The following is a 19,352-nucleotide window of genomic DNA, read 5'->3' on the forward strand; positions in this document are numbered from 1 at the left end:
ACCGATCACAAGCATGTATATATACCAATCACAAGCATGTATACCAGTCACAAGCATGTATATACCAGTCACAAGCATGTATATACCAGTCACAAGCATGTATATACCAGTCACACTCTTGTATATACACAAGTCGCAATCATGTATATACACCGATCACAAGCATGTATATACCAGTCACAAGCATGTATATACCCAAGTCACAATCATGTATATACACAAGTCACAATCATGTCAATACCAGTAGCTTGTATATACACCAGTCACAAGCATGTATACACCAGTCACAAGCATTTATATACCAGTCACTAGCATGTATATACCAGTCACAAGCATGTATATACACAGTCACAAGCATATATACACCAGTCACAAGCATGTATATACACGATCACAAACATGTATATATACCAGTCACAAGCATGTATATACACCGATCACAAGCAGGTATATACACCAGTCACAAGCATGTATACACCAGTCACAAGCATGTATATTCACCAGTCATGAGCATGTATATATACAAGTCACAATCATGTATACACCAGTCACAAGCATGTATATACACCAGTCACAAGCATCACAAGCATATATATACCAGTCACAAGCATGTATATATAGTCACCATATATCACAAGCATGTATATACACCAGTCACAAGCATGTATACACCAGTCACAAGCATGTATATACACCAGTCACAAGCATGTATATACACCAGTCACAAGCATGTATACACCAGTCACAAGCATGTATATACACCAGTCACAAGCATGTATATACACCAGTCACAAGCATGTATACACCAGTCACAAGCATGTATATACACCAGTCACAAGCATGTATATACACCAGTCACAAGCATGTATATACACCGGTCATGAGCATGTATATACACCAGTCACAATCTTGTATATATACCAGTCACAAGCATGTATATATACCAGTCACAAATTTATATATACCAGTCACAAGCACGTATATACACAAGTCATAAGCATATATATACACCAGTCACAAGCATGTATATACACCAGTCACAATCTGGTATATACACCAGACACAAGCATGTAGCATGTATATACACCAGTCACAAGCATGTATATACACCAGTCACAAGCATGTATATACACCAGTATATCACAAGCATGTATGTATATACACCAGTCACAAGCATGTATATGTATATACACCATCACAAGCATGTATATACACTGATCACAAGCATGTATACACCAGTCACAAGCATGTATATACACCAGTCACAAGCATGTATATACACCAAGCATGTCACAAGCATGTATATACACCAGTCACAAGCATGTATATACACCAGTCACAAGCATGTATATATACCAGTCACAAGCATGTATATACACCAGTCACAATGTATATACATCACAAGTATATACACCAGTCACAAGCATATATATATACCAGTCACAAGCATGTATATATACCCATCACAAGGATGTATATATACCAGTCACAAGCATGTATATACACCAGTAACAAGCATGTATATACCAGTCACAAGCATGTATTTACACTGATCACAAGCATGTATACACCAGTCACAAGCATATATACACACCGATCAGAAGCATGTATATACACCAGTCACAAGCATGTATATACACCAGTCACAAGCATGTATATACATCAGTCACAATCTTGTATATACACCAGACACAAGCATGTATATACACCAGTCTCAAGCATGCATATACGCCATTCACAATCTTGTATATATACCAGTCACAAGCATGTATACACCAGTCACAAGCATGTATACACCAGTCACAAGCATGTATATATACCAGTCACAATATATATATATACCAGTCACAAGCATGTATATATACCAGTCACAAATTTATATATACAGCAGTCACAAGCATCTATATACACAAGTCATAAGCATATATATACACCAGTCACAAGCATGTATATACACACAGTCACAAGCATGTATATAAAGGAGTCACACGCATGTATATACACCTGTCACTAGCATATATATACCAGTCACAAGCATGTATATACACCAGTCACAAGCATGTATATACACCATCACAAGCATGAATATACACCAGTCACAAGAATGTATATACACCAATCACAAGCATGTATATACCAGTCACAAGAATGTATATACACCAGTCACAAGCATGTATATACACCGATCACAAGCATGTATATACACCAGTCACAAGCATGTATATACCAGTCACAAGCATGTATATACACCAGTCACAATCATCTATATATACCAGTCACAAGCATGTATACACCAGTCACAAGAATGTATACACCAGTCACAAGAATGTATATACACTAGTCACAAGCATATATATACCAGTCACAAGCATGTATATACCAGTCACAAGCATGTATATACCCGTGTCACAAGCCTGTATATACACCAGTCACAAGCATGTATATACACCAGTCACAAGCATGTATATACACCAGCCACAAGCATGTATATACACCAGTCACAGTCATATATATATACCGATCACAAGCATGTATATATACAAGTCACAAGCATGTATATACACCAGTCACAGGCATATATATATACCGATCACAAGCATATATACACACCGATCAGAAGCATGTATATACACCGATCACAAGCATGTATATACACCAGTCACAAGCATGTATATACACCATGTATATATCACAAGCATATATATATACACATGGGTCACAAGCATGTATATACACCAGTCACAAGCATATATATAAGCATGTATATACACCTGTCACAAGCATGTATATACCAGGCACAATCTTGTATATACACCTGTCACAAGCATGTATATATATACACTGATCACAAGCATGTATACACCAGTCACAAGCATGTATATACACCAGTAACAAGCATGTATATACCAGTCACAAGCATGTATATACAGAAGTCACAATCATCTATATATACCAGTCACAAGCATGTATACACCAGTCACAAGCATGTATATATACCAGTCACAAGTTTATATATACCAGTCACAAGCATGTATATACACCAGTCACATGTATATATATATACCAATCACAAGAATGTATACACTGATCACAAGCATGTATACACCAGTCGAAAGCATGTATTTACACTGATCACAAGCATGTATACACCTGTCACAAACATATATATACACCGATCACAAGCATGTATACACCAGTCACAAGCATGTATATACACCAGACACAAGCATGTATATACACCAGTCACAAGCATGTTTATATACCAGTCAGAAGCATGTATATACCCAAGTCACAAGCCTGTATATACACCAGTCACAAGCATATATACACTCCGATCAGAAGCATGTATAAGCATGTATATACACCGATCACAAGTATATACACCAGTCACAAGCATGTATATACACCAGTCATAATCTTGTGTATACACCAGACACAAGCAACACCAGTCCAAGCATGTATTAACAACAGACACAAACATGTATATACCCCAATCACAAGAATGTATATATACAAGTCACAAGCATGTATATACACCAGTCACAGGCATATATATATACCGATCACAAGCATGTATATACACCGATAACAAGCATGTATATACACCAGTCACAAGCATATATATACCAGTCAAAAGCTTGTATATACACCAGTCACATGCATGTATATACACCAGTCACAACCATGTATATACCAATCACAAGCTTGTATATACCAGTCACAAGGATGTATATACCAGTCACAAGCATGTATATACCCAAGTCACAAGCATATATACACACCGATCAGAAGCATGTATATACACCGATCACAAGCATGTATATACACCAGTCACAAGCATGTATATACACCAGTCACAAGCATGTATATACACCAGTCACAATCTTGTAAATACACCAGACACAAGCAACACCAGTCCAAGCATGTATTAACAACAGACACAAGCATGTATATACACCAATCACAAGAATGTATATACACCAGTCACAAGCATGTATATACATCAGTAACAGGCATGTACATATACCAGTCACAAGCATGTATATACACCGGTCATGAGCATGTATATACACCAGTCACAATCTTGTATATATACCAGTTACAAGCATGTATATATACCAGTCACAAATTTATATATACCAGTCACAAGCATGTATATACACCAGTCACAGGCATATATAAATACCGATCACAAGTATGTATACACTGATCACAAGCATGTATGCACCGATCACAAGCATGTATGCACCGATCACAAGCATGTATATACACTGATCACAAGCATGTATACACCTGTCACAAGCATGTATATACACCGATCACAAGCATGTATATACACTGATCACAAGCATGTATACACCTGTCACAAGCATGGATATACACCGATCACAAGCATGTATATACACCAGTCACAAGCATGTATATACCAGTCACAAGCATGTATATACACCAGTCACAAGCATGTATACACCTGTCATAAGCATGTATACACTGATCACAAGCATGTATGCACCGATCACAAGCATTTGTATACACCGATAACAAGTACGAATATACACAAGTGACAAGCATGTATATACACCGATCACAAGCATGTATATACACCAGTCACAATCTTGTATATACACAAGTCGCAATCATGTATATACACCAGTTACAAGCCTGTATATACACCAGTCACAAGCATATATACACACCGATCAGAAGCATGTATATATACCGATCACAAGCATGTATATATACCAATCACAAGCATGTATACACCAGTCACAAGCATGTATATACACCAGTCACAAGCATGTATATACCAGTCACAAGCATGTATATACACCAGTCACAATCATCTATATATACCAGTCACAAGCATGTATACACCAGTCACAAGAAGGTATTTACACTGATCACAAGCATGTATACACCTGTCATAAGCATGTATACACTGATCACAAGCATGTATGCACCGATCACAAGCATTTGTATACACCTGTCACAAGTATGTATATACACCGATCACAAGCATAATAGGAGAAATAAAGGAGTAGTTTTATAATGCATTTTCCATTGAGATGAAGCTAATTGGAACCAATTTGGTCAGAAGCATCCATTGGTGAAGGGGATCCAATTTTTTATTGACTGAGGGTTTGACCCATTGGCGGCAGAGAGGTGGGGCCCAGAAGGGGATATAGAGGTAAAGGTTTAATTCTTTTGTTTTTCTTTTTTGCAAATTTTGTCAGTCTTCATCCTGGAAACATATCAGCCAAATATCATGCCTCTAGAACTTTTAGTTCATGAGAAGAATTTGACAGAAGATGCCGGACAAGGGACAGAAGATTGATGCCGAGCCAAGGCATAAGCTCACTCAGGTGAGCTAATAAAGGGTTGGTCCAACACTCCGGAGGCACAGGTGCAGGGACAAAGAGGAGAAATAGAGGAATATCTTTAAAGTCATTCTTTTTGTTTGGATTAAGGTATATAAAATTTTGATCATATGCATCCTTTTTGGAAGGAATATCTTTCTGAGGAAAGGGAACCAGTGTCGTATAAATGCTGGGTCTGGTTCCACAGGTACTAAGGGGGCATGCCCAAAAGAGGAAATATGAAACTCTTTCTTTGGTAGACAGGATTTTCTCCTAATTTGTTTTGAAGCCTCCTAAGGTGAATGGAACTTTTGTATGAACTAGGCATGACTCCACTAGAAGTAGAGTGGAGAGGCTCAATTGGAAACAAATCTTTATTTTCATTTTCCTTTTCCTTTGGGCCGCTTTTAAATGGAAGCCATTAGCAAAGCCTTTCATATCTGTTTATTCCAACAAGAGGTCCACGGCATTAACAGTCACGTAATATAAACAATCCTGAATATAAAGGTTGAAACTTTTAAGTGTCATACAAAAAAACAGTGATCTTGATAATAGTTAGCCAGTGTCACTAAATGCACACCATCAAAACTGTCATCCTATACTAATAATTCTTACAAAGTTATTTCCAATGGAAAATAAATGTTATGCTCAAAAATGCAAATTTTCCATCAAAAGATAGTAAAGCTAAACTCCTCTCCAGGGTAAAATATCAGACCCTTTTTGGTAAAGCACCTTCAGATGCTTCCATCCTTGAAGAGCATTTGATTTTTCCATATCTGAATGTTCAGAAAATTTTTGAAATCCGAGTCAATTTTATCCAATATGGCATCACCCATCAGCCCCTAAAGGTCAGTGAGGATCAATATGGGCATACCATCAAGCTGTCATTGTTCACTCATAATTCTAACCAAGTTCACAACTAAAGACACTTGCATCCATAAAGAGCATTTGATACTAACATATCTGAGTGTTGAGAAGCTTTTTGAAATTGAGTCAATTTAACTCATTTGACCTCCCAACATTCAGGCCCCTGTGGGGTGGGGATGGTATAATTCTCTTGTTTTGTTCATCTTAGGCCAGGGAAGGTTTATGCAAAATTTCATTGAAATTGGTTCCAGGTTTTTGAGAAGTTGATAAATGTGAAAATTCAGACGAAAATAGTCCAGGCATGCCGTTTGAAAATATGGTACACTCGTATCCTCCCTGGCCACTGATATGTGTTGACGCAGGCCATGTGACCTCAAAAAATGATAACACAACTGTAGTATAGTGACAAGTTTAATTATACCATTATTACAAAATACATATCTGATAGATTCTTACTTACAATGTTCAGTTACAGATCCTACTACTTGTAATGTGTATGTTAAATGTTTCCAGAATAAATACCTGGTAGATATGGTAATTAACTGAATTGGACAGGGAAGGAGATGGACTAGATCTAGAGCAAGTTGTCCTTTGATACATAAAGTTACATCAAGCTAGAAGAATCATTGCATTCTCATTTTTCTATCAGGTATTAAAAATTTCTTTTTAATCATTTGCAAAAAAAAATGCAAAGTTTAACCAATACCTTAAAACATGAAGGGAAGATTAGCATGAACACTGCAGTTTCTATACCAGTTTATGTTGACATTTACCTAAGCAATCATCGTAATATACTGCTGATACACATAAGCTAAAGCTACTACAAAATATTCAAACAAAATCTATGCTCAGGCATCATCTACAGCACAGCATGATGGCATTACAGTGGATGGTATCTACAAGGTCAAGGTCATATATGGGGGGATGGGGGCATGATCGTGATCGATTTGTAACTTCTGTTCCTGAGTACAAACTTTGTTATAAATGCTTCATGCTCCATGTCAATAAAACTGCCCTCTTCTTCACATCAAACATTCACATCTTGTCATTCTCTGATTTTATTAATCATATGTGATGTAAATAGAGATCAAAGTTTCTATGATTAAATGTTGACATAGCACTAACACAGTTGAAATATCATGGGTACACAACCAGTCCTTTAAGTTCTCATTAAAAATGGCTGTTTTATGTATATATGATCCTTATGTTACTGCAAAATGATTTTCGTAGGTTTAATGACTAATGTAGATTTGGCAGTTAGGTTCGTACAGAGTTTCTGTGTAAAAAGTACACATGTATCACCAATTCTAGATGTAGAACCAACATTATGCTTTCTATTTTTACTTTCATTTCTCTGAAATACATGATTTCAATGCAGTACTTTTACCTTAATTTGACTGTAATTGAAGCTATCATACATGAATAAATGACAACAGAAATTACAAAAGAAGTAAAAATTAATGTTCATCATGTTTACTTACAAGTTTTGGAGCCATATTGATATAAGAATTCCATTAAGTATGCATAGTTGAGTGTCTGCATTATATGTATTTTTATTTCAAGTTATTCAAAAGAGAGACACTTTCTTCTGATAATGTTGAAACCATGGCTTAATCTTTTCCTACAATGAAACCAACATGGACAGCTTCCCATCAATCACCCTATTGTGAATTTTCCATTTCTAGAAAGTAACAGTCCCGCATCCCCATACCTTTGGTGTTAACATGTTGCAATTATTCAATATTTAAGGGCCTGTTCCCATGATCATGATTTTCATGTAAGAAATCATCAACTGACAGACTAACTTGTTACAGAGTTTCAAAAGATGCATTTTGATGAAAATTATGAGGAAGTTTTACAATCATCACAGTGATCTCATTGAAAATTTTCTATTTCTTATTGCAAAAAGGATGTATTTGCCTGTTGGTTCCATTCTTGTACATGCTGTTTCCATTTGAGAATGTGTTATTACTTATTTGGATTGACCAAGATTTTACATGGCGGGTGTCATCAAAGCAGAAGACACTCTTCAAGGGCACCTGGTCTTACAATTGTACTTTTTCAGGTGTCTTTTGTTCACATTTTAACCCAATTTTATTCACTTTGAGTTTGGGTTATGACTATGTTGACATTTTGATATTTCATTGTTGTTCTTGCAGAAGAATGTATGTTACAAGTTTCAAATGATACAGTAGCAGTTCAAAACACAGAGTGTAAATATTCATGTCTGTTCAGATTTGAATTTACTGAAAATGAACACAATATGTCAACCTAAACACTGTTCAGTTTCAATGCCTATTGAAAAGACAAAATATGAACTCATTATCCTTCAAAATTGAAAAAAAAATGCTATTACTAGGAAGAACCACATATTGTTGACAGATTTTTAAATGGATGTGAGATTTCCTAGTCTCACCTTAGGCTTGGGACAAGGTGATTCCACTTTTATACCTATTGCATCATGGCAATGATGCAAAGCATTTGGATAACAAAAACAAATACCTAAGGCTAAGAGAAAAATGATCCTTCAGCCCTTGTTGGTGAGATTGGGGATCTTTGGGAAAGCTCCTGTTTGGTAACTTTATCAACAATACCCATCAGGTTTAGGTATCCTTTTCTCACCTATTAATCCATCAGAAACTGTCTATAAAGAATTAAGCATGAGTGGACATATGTGGCCAAATGAGTTGATGTTGTACAAAAAATACAATAGTAGTAAGTTAATAGTCATTTCTGTAAGGTAGCACTGTAAGGAGACTTTGAGAATGCCTAACCAAAGGGAGTTATTGTGTGGAAATAGATTTCATATCAGGAGTCACTGTGACCTTGAACTTTGACTTTCAGGTAAAACTCTTTCCACTAGGATGTACTAAAATTATAATTTGGTGTTACAGCAGCTAAACTAAATATACCAAATTGGTTCCAAAATAATAAAACTGTTCACTACCACCCTCATAACTGAAATTAACCTGTTCAGTGCTATTCAAAGTTACGGTTAAAGTATAAGATGTTAACAGACAACTGTACAACAGTCATTGAAGGATAGAAATAGCTGACACAATTTGTATACAGCTAAACACTACAACTAACATCAGATTTCAAAAAATTCCATTAAACACACATTTGTCTATATCTACTGAATTCTCACAGCACTCTAGGAGCTAAACCAAGAAAGTTTATGCAGCACATATTGTGGAGCTCATAACAAGAGGGCAAAAAAATATCAACAAACTCAAATAAATCTGTATCTTAACTACTGTTAGTGGCAGCTGTTAGTTGGACACCTTCACCCTCATAGAATATCCTGCAATCTCAAAATTTCTGACAGGAAATCATACATCTCTAATTGATCTATTCAGAGTAATACACAAGTTTAATTGGAGCCTTGAACTATTTTAGGTAAGAATGATGTTCAATCAGGTACTTTTTCCTTCAAAAATTTTTTTTTTTAACAAAATGTGGAGATCCTTACATAAAGACTATACACATTTGGTATGAACATCATAGGAATTGCACAGCTTGAAAGATATCTTCAACTAATTGATTGCAACTTTAGAAATAATCATTTAAAGTAAGTTGTAAAAAATAGAATACATTTGCTTAACAACAAGAAAAAATGGTCTAGCCAGTAAACCCATCGTATACAGTACAATATAACTATTGCATTGAACATACTCTAGTCAAAATACAGCAATCTGACATTACAACATTAACACCATGCAAACTCATATGTCAGAAAAGTTTGGCTTTTAAACTTATAACATTAAATCAATATATAGAAATGAAAATTTAGTCAATGTTTTCAAAAAAAATTTCAAATTTTACCATTCCAAAAAAGTGAAGTATTCAAAGAGTAATAGAGTTCATGCAGGTTAACAACATAAATGTGTTAGTTACTGTCTTCAAATCTCACACATATGAAATGTGAGTGTTAGATACGGTCTTCAAACCTATAACTTAGACAATAGAAGTAATGAAACACACATGAAATGTGCATATCAAGAATCTTTGTTAGTATTTCTACTAGTCATGTCTATTTAACACAAGAAGTTGTTAAATTAAAACATATCAAACTTTCTATCTTAAATAATTAAGATTTTTTCTTTGGTGATTAGTGATTAAAAGAATGTTTTCTGTATATTTCTTATCATTATTTTTGAAAATATCTGGGTAAGAAATATTCTTTCTTACAGATCTATTCAACAATAAATATTTCTTATAATTATGTATAAGTATATGTATGTTACAATGAATTTAATTCTTGTTTGCATTCGCCATTAAAACATGCACTGAACCACTGCCAATACAGAGACAAGTATACCATGGCTTTGGACCCTTACAAACACTTTACAACCTACATACAATATTCAAATCATTCCTCGTCAATACCAACAATATGTGGAAGCTGCACATCTGAAAATTCATAAACAATTATCTGCATACATTAAAACATGTTTATTTCATACCAAAATATTTGTCCTCTTCCAAACCTACACTACTTAACTGTATAATCACACTTTCAAAGCAGTGAAAAACAGGTTTTCGTAGTATCATGTAAACATATTTTATTGTACTTGAATCAAACCGTCACTGACCGTTTATAACAGACTATTCCAGATATGAGTATATGATTGGCAGGGAGGCACTTATAATTAGTAATATGTGGGTGGGGGGTCTTAATCATTGTTTATATTTGTACAGTGACCACAGGAAAAATAATGATGGGTAGTAAAAAATGGTCACAAAAGAGTACCCCCCTGCACTCCCACCCTAAATATCTAATTACGGAATAGCCTTACGGTTAATAACAGGTTGTTCTACCTAGTTAATTAATCACTAAATATTCCAACAGCAAACCGTCAGGTTAAGTACATATTTCTTGATGAAGAGGAGACGTACTGGACATAGTCTCATGTGCAACACCACTTCTAATGTTTCTGACACTTTCTCCAAGTCTGTGATGATGATATGAGATATAATTCTTGCCTCACCTCTGTGTGAGAAGCTAATGGAGCTCTATGTGTATGTACAACAGGTGGAGTTTTATGATCTTGGCTTAGCCTTTGTGAACTGTATCAGATAACGCAGGCAGATTTGTGAGGGGTCTTGAATGACATATTCACTGTTGAAACAACAACGCCAACGTCTTGGTGAATCATTAGGGATGTCTTGTTCCATGCCAAGTGGGATTGTAGGTCCTACAACACAAGGTGTACATTTTCTTAAAAATAAATGAGGGAAAAAACCTGTCTGAAGCATTTTTTTTTAAAATACAAATGGAAAAAAGGTCCCATAAATATCCTACATGTGGCACTCCAGCAAAATGTATGTTAAGGATGAGGTGTTTTGTGCAACATACAAAATAATATTTCAAATTAATGTGCCTTAACAAAAAGGTGATAGTTTCAGAAAAATTAGCAGTTTTACTTCTTAGAGTTGGTAACCTTTGACCCACCCAAAGACCTTAAGACTTAGAAAACAAAATCTTTGCATCTTTTTTCTACAACTCTGAAATGCATATGCCCTAAACTTGACCTACACCCTGAAGACTAAATGGTATGTCTAACATCACACCTTTTGCAATTTTGCTAGAATTACCCTTTGTTATTACGACCACATTAAACATATACTTCATTAATATCTTCCTAATAAGGAGATTTTTTAAAACACAATTTTTTTTTTTTGCAGTTTTGGCCCACAAGTTTTTCATGTTTGATGCTACTTCAGGTATTGATTCTAGTGATCACATATGGTTTGAATTGGCCAAGGTTTCCTGACAATTAGCTGAAAATGTTGACAGCAATATGTTACTATAAGCTTTGGCACAGGTGACCTAAAAAATGCATACATTATTTACATTCAAGCCACTATATATTACACAATGGTTTTAGAAATTGTAAAATTGATGGTCATTAAATAAATATATTGGTTCTGATTAGTACCTAAGTAATTCATTGGTATTAAAAGGAGTATAACATGCATCCAGTTTATGTAAGACAAATTTACCTACCAAACAGATATTCCTATTTCCGTATACCTGTCTATTTACTTGTGGATCATTTACAAATTTACTGAATATTTTATCAGAGGAATCATTATAAGACTTACCATATGGCAAAGCAACGTCATAGACAGGGTTGGGACCTTTACTTCCGATGATATACTTGCTATTGAAATCAGTATCTTTCAGATCTTGGATGGATAGAGGTGTGTAACCATTCTCTTGCACACTGGTGACCTTACCTAGGGCAACCTACAAATCAAGAAGTACACATGTTAACAACCAAGCTACCATGTACTGACATCCTGTTATGCCAGACACAAAAAAGACCAGTTCCCTGTAGTTATAAATGTTAACTAGACTGACTTAGTCTCCTAATCTCTTATTATTGTTGATATTGTAGCTATGCCAGTGTTAAGACAATGTTCTGATGATGATGTTTATATGTTAAATTTGAAACAAATTTCCGGTTCCACATGAAATAATCCATAACTAGGTAGAGGATTTCTGTAATTATTTCTATATGAAAACTTGAAATGGGGAAATCAACTTCCAATTTCATAAATCGAAAGTTCAAAATCCAATTCTTTATTTTTTAATTGACTTTTCACCTGGATGTGTGACTGTAATTTTTGAAGGTCAAACATTTATGGCTTATCATACTTTGACTCTAAAATCTCTCTAAATTTTTATGATTTTCATCTTCTAGTGTTTTTTAAACCTCGACATGTTACCTTGAATTACATGAGGGTTATATGATTTTTACTATTTTCATATAAAAGATCATCAATAAATTTCAAACAGACCCTTGACCTTGAACTTTTGGATGGTCAATATCTACATGTTATCTCCGACATTACTACAGAAAGACAGACAAAATAAGAACATTATGAATAACATCAAAAGGGAAGAAATATCAAAATGGTTTCATGCTAAAGTTTCCACCTAGACATCTCCGTCAATAATTTCAATGTTAAACTTGTAAAATGAGCTATCTCGTGTAAGTCTACCTCTGTGTTTCAACTAGGGCACCCTTGTAAATTATTTGCTATCTGAGCAGTAACGTCTACTTAAATCATAATTCAATTCAGCATTGGGCTTTTTTTCTTTTATTTCATAAACAGGCAAACTATATCAAACTTGGACTTGGTGAAACATCGTTTTGATATGAATTATTTTTTCAAATTATCAGCTTTCATAGACCTATGTTCAATCAAAGGTGAAATCAGTAATAACCTACCTCACATACTAAACAAAGTTTCGTGTCTGATTCAGGATTAGTGTTGTAACAATAGTCTTTGCTCTTGTTGAAAGCATCTGCGAAATACACTCCCTGTAATGAAAAAAAAACAATTTCCTATTTCGACAATTGTTAAACTTTGTATATTTCTACCATTGAATACTAATTCATCTGCTTCTTAATTGAATGACAATGAAAATAGACAGAAAGCCTGGAATTTCTAAATCAAATATAACTCTTCCACTACATCAAACTTTTCTGAAGTGACCATTATACAACTGTAATCTTCTGATACTGTAGGTACATTTTTGTGAAATTTTTTCTGGCAAGCATGGATGACAGTGGTAGTTTACTGGGTATTATTCAATAGAAAATGACTTACCTCCCCAAACAGGTTACCAGTGAATGGGACCTCTGGTGGGGACACCTGGAGTCCCCTATGTAGTATGCTGAGGAAGTTTGCTGTTGAGCTGCCATGGAACAACAGTTTGTGGTTGTCTAGGTTTGTACCAGCTAATCGCTCTTCCTCACCAGGTCTACTCAGCTTGTACACTGCCTGTACTTTAGTCTCACCTGTGATATTGTCAATAGCATTGTTTTTTTATATAAACATATTTTATTGCACATAAGTAGCAATAGGATTGGGCACAAGTTTTACAACTTATATAAAGCCCAAACATATTAATACACACACTTTATATTTACAAGCATACAGTATGATAACAAACAACAATAGCATTGTTCAACATTCCAGTGATCAACAAAACACAGAAAAAAAGGAAAAAAATCATTTAATGGTTGTTATTTTTCTGTTTTCAGTAATGCCATCTACTTTAATTCAGTTGAAAGTGATACATACCACTCCTTCAGTGTTAGTGGTTCATCAATATGTATAGAATTCCATATAAACTTACAGGATCCCAACATATATTTGAGTATGTACTGTGCTTCTGGACTGTCTTCTGTCAGAGGTTCTATATTACATCCAACTGCCTGGTGTATGTAATCCAGTGGATTAACTTCTGTAATAATGAACAAGTGAAATATGTTACTACCTAATTGTCAATGAGAGCTAACAAGTTTGACTATAGCAGACATAATGAGATCTCAAAGATGGTATGGAGAACATAGATTCACCCAATGCCGAAAGTGACATGTGATGAATATATGTATTTCAGCAAATATTTTTACCCCACAATCTAACTACAGTACCAATATTCCTATCTTAGGTAGCCCTGATATTAAACTTTCCTGATACTTACGAGACAATTTTGACTGAGCTGCCAACAGCATTTTACTGGCACATTCCAGGTCCAAGAGATCAGACAGTACCTTCATGTGTTGTTTGAGGGATTGATACTTGTCTATTGGTTGAATTTTCTCAAATGTGAAACCATGATGTGGTATGAGATGATAATATTCATTTGTCAGTTTAGAGATCTGAAATATAACCACAAAACATTTGGAGAAGATTAAGTTTTTGTTTGTATATAATTTTAAATTTACAGTTAACAAGATTTATAGAATCAATTATTTGTATTTACTCTCAGTCAAGATATTCTGTAACAAAATCTCATACAAGGCTAGGCCAAGAATTAGATATTACTAAATGTCAGTCAATGTAGATACTTGATTCTTTTTTACATTCACAAATGTGTTATAAGTGAGTAAAGCTATATCAACCATTTTTCTTTTCAAATTTTTGACTTCACTTTGTATCAAACGCGCTGTAAAGGTACAAGACAAGTTGTAGATTTCACTCATTTCATATATATACCTTTTCACAATTGCTTTGGTATGACTGTGTGTCTTCTGCAGTCATCATTCCTGACTTCAGCTGATCCTGTACTGCTTTGATCAAATCCCTGCATTCATAAACTCATCATTAGCATACAATTTATAATTTCCAATTTCTATTTCAAACCGAACTATGAACATTCATCAGTTTTTATGTAATTCGTTTTTGAAACAGTTGGCTCTTCCACTTAATTGTTTATTACTTAAATCTGATCTATAAAACCAACAGGGTATGACAACATAATGCTCAAGAAAAGTCTTACCCAAGTTGTGTTAATAATTTTCTGCCTTCTATGAGAGCTTCTCGTTTTATTTTGCCAAATGGCATGTAATCAGAGTAGATACCAGTCTTGTTCACAGCTGCCAACATCATGTTAACACTGGTCTGTGGAGAAAGCAATGTCTGAATATAATGACAACAATGACATATTAATCAAGACCTAAGTTACTTTGTGTTATTCAGTATAAATTATACAGAAGGAACCTACATATTTCTAAGGAATTAGGACTACATTATTGTTCTTTGAAATGTCTTATTTCCTTTATTTTCATTTATCAAAAGTGTATCACTAAGGTCTTTACTAATTCATAATTGTTACAGACATAGGCTCCCTTGTTAGAACAATCTAATTTTAACTACATAATTTACTTAAATAATGGTTTATTTCATGAGCAATACTTCTCTTCACGCTACTCATACAAGTACATGTTAATGATGTTTAGTTATGTTTTTCAGCAACTTGTTAAATGAAAATAATCGATGATCACATTTGTGTATATCTCACAGTGGGCTATTAAATTGATAAAGAAGATTTATGTCAATAAAATATAAGTTTGTTCAAATTATCAAAGGATTGACACTCAAAATAAGATAACAATCAGAAAAACAGATACTGACTGGGCACGTTCATCCTTATCACTTACCATTTCCTTAAACAGCTGTTGAACTGGTTCAGGTAGCTTGGAGGGAATGTCTGATTTGAGACTGAAGTCAATCTTGCGTTCTTTCTGTCTCTTGTCATCCCGCTGGACAAGTCTGTATTTCTTTGGATGATTTTCAAACCTACATGGTCAAATGATCATCATTCAGGTAGATATCAGAGAAACCATCCAGTATATAATCATAATACAAAGTATACAGCTACCTCCTCTCCATGGAGACTTGAGTCTGTCAAGCTAAATAGCAGTACAAATCAAGCCAGCATCATCATAACTCTATGAAAAACCACTTCGCTATACACAATCTAGTTTATTCAGTAATTCATGGAGATCAACAAAACATCAATTCTAACAGCTAAGTTAAATCACAGAGATTTCCCATTAAACTACAGCATATCATGATCAACATGAAGTTCACAATCCCACAGCATTGATGGGCGTGTCATATTTTAATAACTGATAACACAGTATTGATGGGCATGTCATGTTTTAATAACTGATAACACAGCATTGATTGGCGTGTCATGTTTTAATAACTGATAACACAGCATTGCTGGGTGTGTCATGTTTTAATAACTGATAACACAGCATTGATGGGCGTGTCATGTTTTAATAACTGATAACACAGTAATTGGTAGATGGCTAACATGTATGTGACAGGACTATCATTTTGAAGTTACACAAAAATTGGTAAAACCAGACATATACTTACGAGTTGATATTTGACCAAGAATTTCCAGTTTTGGATCTGAAGATTTTTCCAAACTCTGCTATAGCTTCAGCTTTCTTCTGGAATGGTGTGTGCTGGAACTGACCCTGGGATCCTATCCTTCCCCACCTGGTGAATAGCACATAGACATCCACACCCTTCTGCCAGACAATCTAAAGTTGAAGCAATGTGTATGCCATGAATACAATTATACACATTTACCAACCACTTTTACAAGACTAGTATGTAAATAAATATCAATTTGGATGTTGTCATCTCTCCTCTCCCTATGTTTACTAATTGTTTTCCTATCTTTCTTCAGAATTTCAGTTGTGTAAAAAGAAGGTATCAATATTAAAAACAGTACACAATTCAACTATTCATTGCACATTTAAGATTGGAAATTGCTATCAATGTAATAATCACTGCAAAGATGTTCAATTAAAAGCTTATTATGGGCAACTGGTTACGCAAAGAATTCACTCTAACATACTCTTGTCATAAAGAAAACATACAGAATGATTTACAATATACAAAGGTGTGCTCCCAATTAAAGGATTACTATGCAATCCCCAAACGCATGATCAGCAAATTTCTACGTCCAACATGACTTTTACAAGCATAACTTAACTTTATATTTTAGAATTATTACAAAATATAACTTTCTCACCTGCATCTTGTAAAAGTTGTACATGCCCCAGGTTCCACAGGATACATCCACCTTAGACAACAGAACATCATAGGGGATCCCTTGGGAGTCATCCATGGTTAATTCTCTGCAATTACCATTCCATTACAGTAACATTTTCACAAGTAACTAGTTTTTCTGACTCATTCATACTGATTAGATGTTACTTCTCACAATTCTAAATTCAGTTCATCAAATGACCATTAACAGCAACCAATGGGAAGAGATTTAAGAAATCATGACCATTAACTAAGAGAAGGAGATTGATTATCAACCAATGGGAAGAGATTTAAGAAATCATGACCATTAACTAACTAAGGGGGATTAAAACCAGTAACTATGGGGAGACTTTAACAAAGATTACAGCTGTTAACCAAGGATTATTTTTAATGAAGGAATATGACCACTGACTAAATGCTGCTTGAATGTTATACACTCTGAATCAATTTGAAGAGTGCTTGTGAATATTAAACAAGTCTTCTGAAATGATAGCCACTTTCATACCTCTATACCTACCCAATATCTTTCATCTGACAATTAGGGTCTGGTTTTGCAATAAAATCGTTGTCATCATTCTCAGAGTCATCATCAATGTCATCTCCTTTGACTTTGGACACCTCCATTGACTGAGAAGCCTGGCTGTCCAGAATTTTGAGCATTTCTTCAGCATCTGTCTGATAATTAACTGTCGATCCCCCTGATAATAGACTATCTTTGACTTCTTGTGTCACTAACGTAGGCTTCTCCTGCAATTATTCGTTTCATTTCAATCAGCACTGTTTCACTTTTTGTTACAAACTTTTTTGAGGAGATACTGAGATTGAAAAACCTAATAACAAAAGCTATTTTTGAAATTTATCCAACACTTATCTTCCATTATCACCACTGAAATAGGAAGCACAGCCATCATATTGGACTTATTTGATTTGGAGGTTATATAAGTTATATAATCGTATTTTATTACATATAAGAACTTTTAATCAGCAAGTACAACCTTCAAATTTGACCACTTGTAATCGGCCTATCTGATGTAACTATTTCTCTTTCTATGTGACCATTTTGAAACTTAACTTTTAATCCATCAAGTTTCTAATGCTACCAAACTACTGTTTTCAGACCTTGACCCTACTGTTAAGTAAATACATGTGATGGAAGTTAAGACATCCCAAATAAGGTAAAATGTTGGCCTATTGTTTGCTATCCTCTTGTAACACAGTATCAGATCTTGCCTTAGCATTTGTATTGTAACCACTAATCTTTATAAATCAACAAAACTATTTGACAAAAAAGCATGTTCCATGGTATGAATAGGTATTTGGTGAGGTAAGCGTCTTGCTACCTCATGTAATTTATCTGTAATGAACAAGTGTGATGAACGACTATATATTCATAACAATTACTATTAATGACTCAAGTGTTAGGACAGATTGTCATTTCCTTAACTGGATCGATTTAACCTGTGTCAAACTTACCATCTTGCTTTCCTCCACACCAGCTATCATCTGCAGCCGTTTAGAAAGTTTAGAAGCACTATGTATTAATGAATGTTGGAGAGGGGATAGCCCTGCATTGTCCTTTTTTAACACATCAGCACCAGCCTTCCACAACACATACAGAATCTCCTCCGCATCATAAGTACCATAGTCCAATGGGCACACAAGATGATGGATCACAGTCCATCCCTGACAGTCTGTTGCATTTAGATCTACAGGACTAGTCTTTTCTACTGTGGGGAATTCCTCTGTAAACATATA

At 34.7% G+C, this 19,352-nt stretch overlaps 1 protein-coding gene across 1 annotated transcript in view; it reads right to left on the bottom strand.

The window, feature by feature from the left end:
• Nucleotides 1-6,621: 6,621 nt before the first annotated feature.
• Nucleotides 6,622-19,352, bottom strand: part of LOC132548913 (poly [ADP-ribose] polymerase tankyrase-like) — a 69,372-nt gene continuing 56,641 nt past the window's right edge. The window contains exons 38-50 of the mRNA XM_060212814.1: nt 19,071-19,339; nt 18,115-18,344; nt 17,581-17,686; nt 16,914-17,083; nt 16,187-16,325; nt 15,526-15,647; nt 15,243-15,330; nt 14,728-14,905; nt 14,380-14,487; nt 13,848-14,038; nt 13,466-13,558; nt 12,333-12,477; nt 6,622-11,422 (exon numbers count right to left, since the gene is read on the bottom strand). Coding sequence (XP_060068797.1) covers nt 11,268-11,422; nt 12,333-12,477; nt 13,466-13,558; nt 13,848-14,038; nt 14,380-14,487; nt 14,728-14,905; nt 15,243-15,330; nt 15,526-15,647; nt 16,187-16,325; nt 16,914-17,083; nt 17,581-17,686; nt 18,115-18,344; nt 19,071-19,339 — 1,994 coding nt within the window. The 3' untranslated portion in view covers nt 6,622-11,267. The remainder of the gene's footprint in view (nt 11,423-12,332; nt 12,478-13,465; nt 13,559-13,847; nt 14,039-14,379; nt 14,488-14,727; nt 14,906-15,242; nt 15,331-15,525; nt 15,648-16,186; nt 16,326-16,913; nt 17,084-17,580; nt 17,687-18,114; nt 18,345-19,070; nt 19,340-19,352) is intronic.

This window comes from Ylistrum balloti, unplaced genomic scaffold, assembly GCF_031769215.1.
Source record: "Ylistrum balloti isolate Yb309-2 unplaced genomic scaffold, AGI_CSIRO_Ybal_v1 Utg370034, whole genome shotgun sequence".
NCBI lineage: Eukaryota > Metazoa > Mollusca > Bivalvia > Pectinida > Pectinidae > Ylistrum > Ylistrum balloti.